The following is an 8,662-nucleotide window of genomic DNA, read 5'->3' as shown; positions in this document are numbered from 1 at the left end:
TTGCGCAGTTTGACCACTCAGGTACCATCATTTTTGTCACCACCAACTGGTTTTGTGACAGTAGCAAGAACCTGCATCTTCTTTTTCTTTTCAACCTTGGATTTAACCACTGAGTACTTCCTCTTGTACAAGGCCTTTCTGTAACACGTAGCCGATTGGGAATATCTACCAATTCCTCTGATCTGGACAGGGTTTCAGCTGCAGTGGGATTTCCCCCTTCTTAACCTTCTTCACTTTTTAAATTTTCTCACCAGCATCAGCCTTCTTGGCTTTAGGTTTTTTACCCTTAATATCTGGCTTCTCAGCCTTTACACCCGCCATCTTGCAAGATAGCAAAGAGCTCAGTCTTTCCTTATTTTTGATCTCGATAGTTTTGAGAAGTACTGGCCAGGTATTTTGTAGCATTTCTTTTAAATTTGTCTAATGTTTTCCTCATGGTTAGACTGGGATTACGGATTTAGGAGAAGCATATCACAGTGGTTATAAGCCTTTCTCATCAATCATATCAGTGGTACATACTGTCAGTGATGACTTATGGTTGATGATATTAACTTTAAACACCAGTGTTTGTCAGGTTTCTTCACTGTTCACACTCCTAGGTGGTAGTGGGCTGGGGGTGGGATCTACCTCCTGGAGGAGGAAACTGCTACATAAAGTATTTGGAATATTCTGTAAGAGTTGTCTCTCCCCACCCCACCCCCTTTAATTTATTTGGACTTATAGACATTTGTTTTATCCTTTAGGTTATAATCCAGTACAATGTTATTTACTTTTGCCACTGGGAGCTCTTTTAGGTTGGTTCTTGTGTATTTCTGATGTACCTAATCCTTTTCCTTTCTTTACTTTTTGACATAACAGGAAGCTCTAGACTCAGCTCATATACTCCCAGCCCCAGCTCTAGAATCAGCAGTTTCTCCAAGGAGCCCTCATTAGTAGTTAATGCCAGCAGTTCTAAAGTGGTTTTACTAATTTAAACTTCAGCCCTTCATTTGTCAAATTTCCTATAAACATTAGCTGTTTTCAGTTTACTTTTTGCATTTGTATTCCTATGGACAAGAAGTTTTATTTTCAACATATTTGACAATGTATCTCCTGATAGTTATCCTGATTCTTGATCATTTCCCTTAAGTTGCCCAAGCTGGTAAGTTCCTGCTCTCCTGAGGTGTAATGAATATGCTCTGCTTTATCCCAGTCTGCTTTGAAGTGTTAACAATGTACTGATTTATGTATCTGAGATTTATTATGTGAGGATAATAATTTTTATCTGAAGGATTTACAAGCTGTCCTAATAATCTTCACTGAATGAATGTTTCCCTTGCCAGTTATATTTCTTGTCTTATATGCTGCCTTTTCCTGAGCTGTCTACTCTGTTTGATTTATTATGATAATGACATGGAGAAGGGTTGATGAGTTGTATATACAGCAGTAGACGTTGAGGCTTTGAAATTGGTTTCAAGTGGGGAAATATGCTCCCCTGGGGACATCTGGCAATGTCTGAAGACATATTGTCACAGCTGTGGGAGATTGAGGTTCTAATGGCATGTGGTGGGCAGAGTCCAGGAAAGCCACTGAACATCATACAGTGCACTTACAGTGTCCCCCAAATAAAAATCATCTAGCAAAAGATGTTAATGGTGGTGAGGTTGAGAAACCGTTATAGAAGATTCCAGTGGCCCTATATAGGAAGTCAGGCAGAAACACATGAAAAGGGTAGGAATATCCTGTTTCTTAGATAGAATACAACTTTTCCAAGACCTTGTCATCTCTACCCTCTTTGGAAAAGAATCCCTCCTTCCTTATGTTCTGCCATTATATGTTTAGCAGTCTTACCTTTCCCCTAGCCCAGTGTTGAGCAAAAGTCAGGTATCAGAGCATAGTCACGCAGATTTCATTAAACCAGAATTCCCAGTGCCTGAAACATAAAGTAAAATTAAAGGTAAGTGGTTCATAGTAGAAAGAAAATGAGCTTTGTAGCCTGATAAGTTCCTTGTCACCTCTGTAACCTGGGCAAACTTATTAAGTTCTGAGTCCATGGATCTGTAAAATGTAGATAAAACCAAGCTTTGGGGACTAGAGAACATTTTCATAAAGAAACTATCTCAGTAGGTTCTCAAGAAATATGATAATTATTAATACATGCTGAGAGAATAACTTATTTTGAGCAAATATTCTTCAATTATCATAGGTGGTAAAAATTTCCATCAATATATTTGCAAATTGAAATAGATGCTCTTAGGTCATGGGTTCCCATTTTAGTTCAAAACATTTTGGAATTTATGAATGCCTTCCCAGAAAAGGAGTCACACCAAACAACATCTGCTTTCCTCTTCCCAAAAATATAAGCAAAGGAATATCACAAAACAAAACAGGAAAAAAAAGCCCTTAAAGAACAACATAAAATCTTTGGAAAGGAGGCCAAGGCATATTGTACTCGATCAGAGTTGTAGATATCATTTTGTAGAAACCCAAGGGATTCAGAAGTTAACAAATCTTGGCTCAAAGGAACACCTAGAAAGACAGGAGGAAGATGAAGTAAGTATGAGGTATTATAAGAGCCAAAGAGAAAGAACATCAAGAATTAAGACACTGTTAAAATTGTAATATTATATATATGGGACCCTATAAATTAGGGGCATGCATTATCTTCTAATCCTTGCAGAGATAGGTACTGTTATTTTTCCTACTTAAAAATACAAAACTTGAATCCCCCAAATGCCTACCTATTGGGTTTTACAACAGTGATCATTGGTATCAGTTTTCCCAGTGAAACTGGAGTAGCAAAAGTTAGATTACAAGGGACTGAGGAGGTATAATAGGTAAAGTATAGAAGACTGAGGATGTTTTAAGATGAAGGAGATGTGGAGTAAAGGAAATATTTGTAAAAGACTAAGGTGAACTTGGGCATGTTTAAATGCTGGTGAGAAGGACCTAGAGGACAGGGAGAAGTTGAGGCTTGAGAAGGAAAGAGATTTTTGATGGACTAAGTCCCTTAATTCCTGATGCTGATGAGATTCAGATCACAGGTGAAGGAATGAGCTATGGAAAAGGAGCTAGCACTCACATCTTTTGTTACAGGAAAAGAAGGAACAGATAAGCCCCCATGCAGTGATAACTGACATTTCTGGGCAGGAAGTTGAGGGTGTGGTATTCTATATCACATTTTCTTTCACCTACCATATTTTGTATGTTCTGGAGAAATTTTAGTGTTCCTTTGAAGTTACCTCAAATTGACTCCTTTTTGCTTCTATTAAAAAATTATTGAACCTGTTTTGGTTGGATTCTATCTATAATGTAGAGTATTTCTGCAGTGCCATTAAAGCAAACAAAAACAATCCTGAAACAGCTGATAACTCACTAATTACTATATGAGAAAGTCCTAATTTACCTTGTAATTTTGAGATAATTCACCTTCTGTTTAAGAAGTAAAATTTCCCTCTGTACATTTATTTCTTCCCCCATTCATCTTTTCCAATCTCATTGGCAAGAGTAGCAGGTGGCATATGAAAGGCTGGAAAGGAGAGGAGGGCTTGAAGAAAGATCTAAGGTGAGTTCTAGGTGTATCACTTACTAGCTCTGTCTCTTTAGGCAAATCACTGAAAAGGTGATGGGGAACTTGAAGATAAAGTTCCTATGCTAAATAAGAAATTGAATAAGGCTCTTAAGATGGCTAATAAATAAGGAAAACATAGGGCTGAAAAGACTAAGATTTAATAGCATTTGAAGAACTGTCATGGGAGTGAGTGGATGAAACTGTTCAGTTAACTAGAAAGTATTAGTTTAAGAGTTGAAAAGATTCTACAGAGTTTGGGTAGTTGTTGATGATAAAGTCTGAGTGAGAACATTTGGAGTGAAGTGCTGGAGTGGAATGAAGTCATGAGAGTCGAGGTCAGGGATGGCCGAGAATGCTCTTTTGGAAGGGCTTTGCCTTTGAGTTCATCTATAATAATTTTGGCATTGAATAGATGTGAAAGGCACTTGTGAGCTAGGGAACACAGATCATCAGGAACTGGTATGGATTTGTGACTAGAGTTGACATGACCAGACTAGGAAAAAGGTGACATATGCCAATTGCATGCCATGCTTTACGAGTAATGGTGGAGGTACAAGAATAACATTTTATAGTTTGAGATGTATGTTGGGTGTTGGTAGCGGAGAGAGTGAATGAAGAAATTTGCCAGTACTTAGTAGGAGCCTGTTCTGAGCCAGGTGATACATGAACTCTACCTCATTTAATCCAGACCATAGTCCTCTGAGATTGGTTCTGATGTCCTTGCTTTGCAGAAGAGTAATGAGAGATGGATTGCCTTCCTTGATTTCTTACAGCTCATTAACATGGGGCTGGGAGCAACTCTGGGGAAGGTGGAAGAAACATAATTAGAGAAATGCTTTTATGATAGAAAATATATTATAGTGGACAGGAGGTTAATACTGAGCCTGAAACAGTGGGCTTCAATAAGTTTGTTGAATTAGTCTGTGTTTTTAGAGGTATTTCATTCTCTAATCTTACTTTTCCACAGGTCTCAGTTATCCCATGTTCTTTGGATTATCTTTTCCCACTGAAGCTTGAATATCAATCCATAGACAAGATGACGCATTTGTCGTCTTCCTCCTTCTTTTCTGATTTTGGGCTGCTATTGTATTTAGAGGAGCTAAACAGAGAGGAATTAATTAGATTCAAGTCACTTCTAAAGAATGAGACCCTGCAACCCAGGTCCGGCAGGATACCCTGGTCTGAAGTGAAGAAGGCCAAGCGGAAGGATTTGGCTGACTTGATGAGCAAGTATTATCCAGGAGAGCAAGCCTGGGAGGTGGCTCTCAGTATCTTTGGCAAGATGAACCTGAAGGATCTGTGTGAGAGGGCAAAAGCAGAGATCAACTGTGAGTGATACCGGAGACATACCTGGGGGTGGGGAGAAGGTGGTGCTTCCTGAAGCCCACTGATTCTGTGAAAGAGCCTTGGGAATGAAGTCCAGACCATTCTCTGGTACACAAGTTCCATGGTGCTCAGGTATATATGGGAGTTTGTGGGATCATTTGAGGAGCACTAAAAGGCTAAAGAGTTTTGAGTACTGTTGTTCAGTATGGCTCCTTAGGATATGCTAACGCTAAGTCGCTTTAGTCGTGTCCAACTCTGTCAATCCCATGGACTGTAGCCTGCCAGGCTCCTCTGTCCATGGGGTTCTCCAGGCAAGAATTCTGGAGTGGATTGCCATGCCCTTCTCCAGAGTATGGCTCCTTAATTGGCAGTAATTTGTCCATCTGTTACCGATTAGAATGATTAAAAGAACAGAGTGATTAGAAAGAATTGCCCCATCTAGTGTTCCTTTGCCTAAACTACAAATAAAGTAATTCAGTTCAGTTCATTTCAGTCGCTCAGTCATGTCCGACTCTTTGCAACCCCAGGAATCGCAGCACGCCAGCCCTCCTCCATCACCAACTCCCGGAGTTTACTCAAACTTATGTCCATCGAGTCGGTGATGCCATACAGCCATCTCATCCTCTGTCGTCCTCTTCTCCTCCTGCCGCCAATCCCTCCTAGCATCAGGGTCTTTTCCAATGAGTCAACTCTTCACATGAGGTGGCCAAAGTATTGGAGTTTCAGCTTCAGCGTCAGTCCTTCCAATGAATACCCAGGACTGATCTCCTTTAGGATGAACTGGTTGGATCTCCTTGCAGTCCAAGGGACTCTCAAGAGTCTTCTCCAACACCGCAGTTCAAAAGCATCAATTCTTTGGTGCTCAGCTTTTTTTATAGTCCAGCTCTCACATCCATACATGACCACTAGGTTAGCCTAAATTTTAAGATGGAGAAGGCAATGGCACCCCACTCCAGTACTCTTGCCTGGAAAATCCCATGGACAGAGTAACCTGGTAGGCTGCAGTCCATGGGGTCGCTAAGAGTCAGACACGACTGAGCTACTTCACTTTCACTTTTCACTTTCATGCATTGGAGAAGGAAATGGCACCCCACTCCAGTGTTCTTGCCTGGAGAATCCCAGGAACGGGGGAGCCTGGTGGGCTGCCGTCTATGGTCGCACAGAGTCAGACACGACTGAAGCGAATACTCAAATATGACCTTAAATCTTTGCTGAAATATGAGGAATGGGCAAAAAAAAAATATTAAGGGACATAAAAACTATTTTTTGTCATTCCCAGGTGTGAAATACTGTAGACATCTAAAATTCCTTGCTCACATTTAAGGCTTTACAGCTCCAAAATGTATGTCCATTATTTCTTTTGAGCCTCACCACATCCCTATGAGGTTAGTACAGACAAGGAAACAGGCTTAGACTAGACCACTTGCCTCAGAGTGACAGGGTGGGAGGCATGGCAAGAAGTGTCCTGCTTCAGTGTTCACAGCGCATCACTTTTCCGTCAGCTAAGCTCGTGGAGTCAGTCGGCTCTAGTTTCTTAAATCCAGATGATCCCAGAATTGGACCACTGAGGAAAATTCTGGCCCCTGTGTGGCCATTAGCAAATTCTTTTTTTTGTAAATCTCATGTTCCTTTTGGAACCTGTTGCAGGGACAGCCCAGACCGTGAGACCAGAGGACACCAAGGCCAGTGAGGTACAGGGTGATCAGGAAGCAGTGCTGGGTAAGTAGGTGCACTCTTTGTCAGATTTGGGAGGTTTGAGCTTTTGAAGCATAATGGGGGAAGATTATCTCTCAGGGGACTTTTGTTCAACTCTTGCTAATTTCTTACGATATACTACCTGCTCAGTGATTATCATTCAGAAAGAATTGACAAAACTAGCTCTCTGGACAAAATCAGACACAGGACCATGTTAATTCAGAGTCTTTAGAAATGACTTTGTCACAATTGATAGTCTGATGAACAAAGGTATCTTGATATCTTGTTTTAAGCACTGAACAGTTCATAAGAGTTGGCAGGGACAATTTGGCTTGTTGCATCTCTTCTCTTCTGTTCAAAATGATGCTGTAATTGAGTTCCAGGATGGTGACCGACTAATCCACATAAAATATAATTTCAAGGGCCAGGTTTTCTTAGTCCGAATTCAATACCATTTCCAGCCTCCCTGCTTTGTTTTGAATTCTGTATAAGCTGAATCCCAGTTTCTATCAATTGAAGTATAATACAGAGAAAATGGGACCATGTGAGAAGCCTTTGTTCTTAACTCAGCTATGCTGCTTTTCAATGGGCTGCATTATTTCATTCAAAAATAATTGAGAGCCTACTTTGTTCCAAGAACTAATAAATAAAAATTTCCTATTGTATTAAATGATTCTGAAGATAAGTTCCTGCTTGGGCCGTGATTTCTTACACAATATAAAGAAGTTTATTTTTGTGGTTTAACGAGCTGTAAATTTAGGAAAACGAGATTCTACCTCCATAGAAATTTACTTTTTAAAATTCGGAAGATAGATAAAGTATTACAAAGAAAGTAGATTATCCTTGTAACCCTGATTTTTAAAAAGTGCAGCAGTGTCTGAGAGGTTATGCCATAAAAATATCTGACTTCTAATACCATACCTTCCCTTGAGGGAGAAATAAGGATAATTTAGTGGGATCTGAACTTTGTTAGATGTTTGTAGTGAAGACCTTAGTAGAACAAAGAAAAGAATGATATACTTTAAAAAATTAAAGTAATTCCAGCTTGAGATATGTGCTGTGAATGAGAAATATACTATGTTCTGAGAGAATGTATGGAGGAAGAAATCCCATTAGTATTCAGATTGAGATTGCATTGAATCTGTAGGTTGCCTTGGGTGATATAGTCATCTTCACTTTCTGGAGAGTTTTTATCCTAAATGGATATGAATTTTGTCAGAAGCTTTTTCGGCATCTATTTAAATGATTGTATGATTTTTATGATTTGTTAATGCAGTGTCTCACACTTATTGATTTGCAGATACTGATCTCTCCTTGGGGATAAATCCCACTTGATCATGGTGTATGATCCTTTTAATGTGTTGTTGAATTTGGATTGCTAGTGTTTTGTTGAGGGTTTTTACATCTATGCTCAATGGTGATATTGGCCTGTAATTTTCTGTGGGATCTTTGTCTGATTTTGGTATCAAGGTAATGGTGGCCTCATAGAATGAGTTTGGAAGTATTACTTCCTCTGAAATTTTTTGGAATTGTTTCAGAAGGGTGGATGTTAAGTCTTCTCTAAATGTTTGATGGAATTTACCTGTGAAGCCACGGTCCTGGACTTTTGTTATGATCCACAGTTTCAATTTCAGTACTTGTGATTGGTCTGTTCATGTTTTTTATTTATTCCTGGTTCAATCTTGGGAGATTGTTTCTTTCTAAGAATTTGTTCATTTCTTCCACGTTGTCCATTTTATTGGTATGTAGTTTCTTGTGGTAGTCTTATTACCCTTTCTATTTCTGTGGTGTCCCTTGTAATTTCTTCTTTTTCATTTCTAATTTGATTGATTTGAGCTCGCTCCCTTTTTTTTCTTGGCGAGTCTGTCTACATGTTTATCAATTTTGTGTAATCTTTTCAAAGAGCCAGCTTTTAGTTTCACTGATCTTTGCTATAGTTTTCTTTATCTCTGTTTCATTTATTTCTGCTCTAATCTTTATGATTTATTTCCTTCTTCTATTTTTAGACTTGTTTGTTTTTCTTTCTCTAGCTTTAGGTGTAAGGTTAGGTTGTTTATTTGTGATTTTTCTTGTTTCCTGAGGTAAGATTTT

At 39.2% G+C, this 8,662-nt stretch overlaps 1 protein-coding gene across 1 annotated transcript in view; it reads left to right on the top strand.

Moving 5' to 3' along the window:
• The first annotated feature begins 4,586 nt into the window (after window positions 1–4,586).
• NLRP14 (NLR family pyrin domain containing 14) overlaps window positions 4,587–8,662 on the top strand; it is a 35,390-nt gene continuing 31,314 nt past the window's right edge. The window contains exons 1-2 of the mRNA XM_061134855.1: window positions 4,587–4,878; window positions 6,524–6,595. Coding sequence (XP_060990838.1) covers window positions 4,587–4,878; window positions 6,524–6,595 — 364 coding nt within the window. The remainder of the gene's footprint in view (window positions 4,879–6,523; window positions 6,596–8,662) is intronic.

Source organism: Dama dama, chromosome 1 (assembly GCF_033118175.1).
Source record: "Dama dama isolate Ldn47 chromosome 1, ASM3311817v1, whole genome shotgun sequence".
NCBI classification, from domain to species: domain Eukaryota; kingdom Metazoa; phylum Chordata; class Mammalia; order Artiodactyla; family Cervidae; genus Dama; species Dama dama.
The sequence above is the reverse complement of the archived record's forward strand: the minus strand, read 5'-3'. Positions and strand labels throughout refer to the sequence as shown.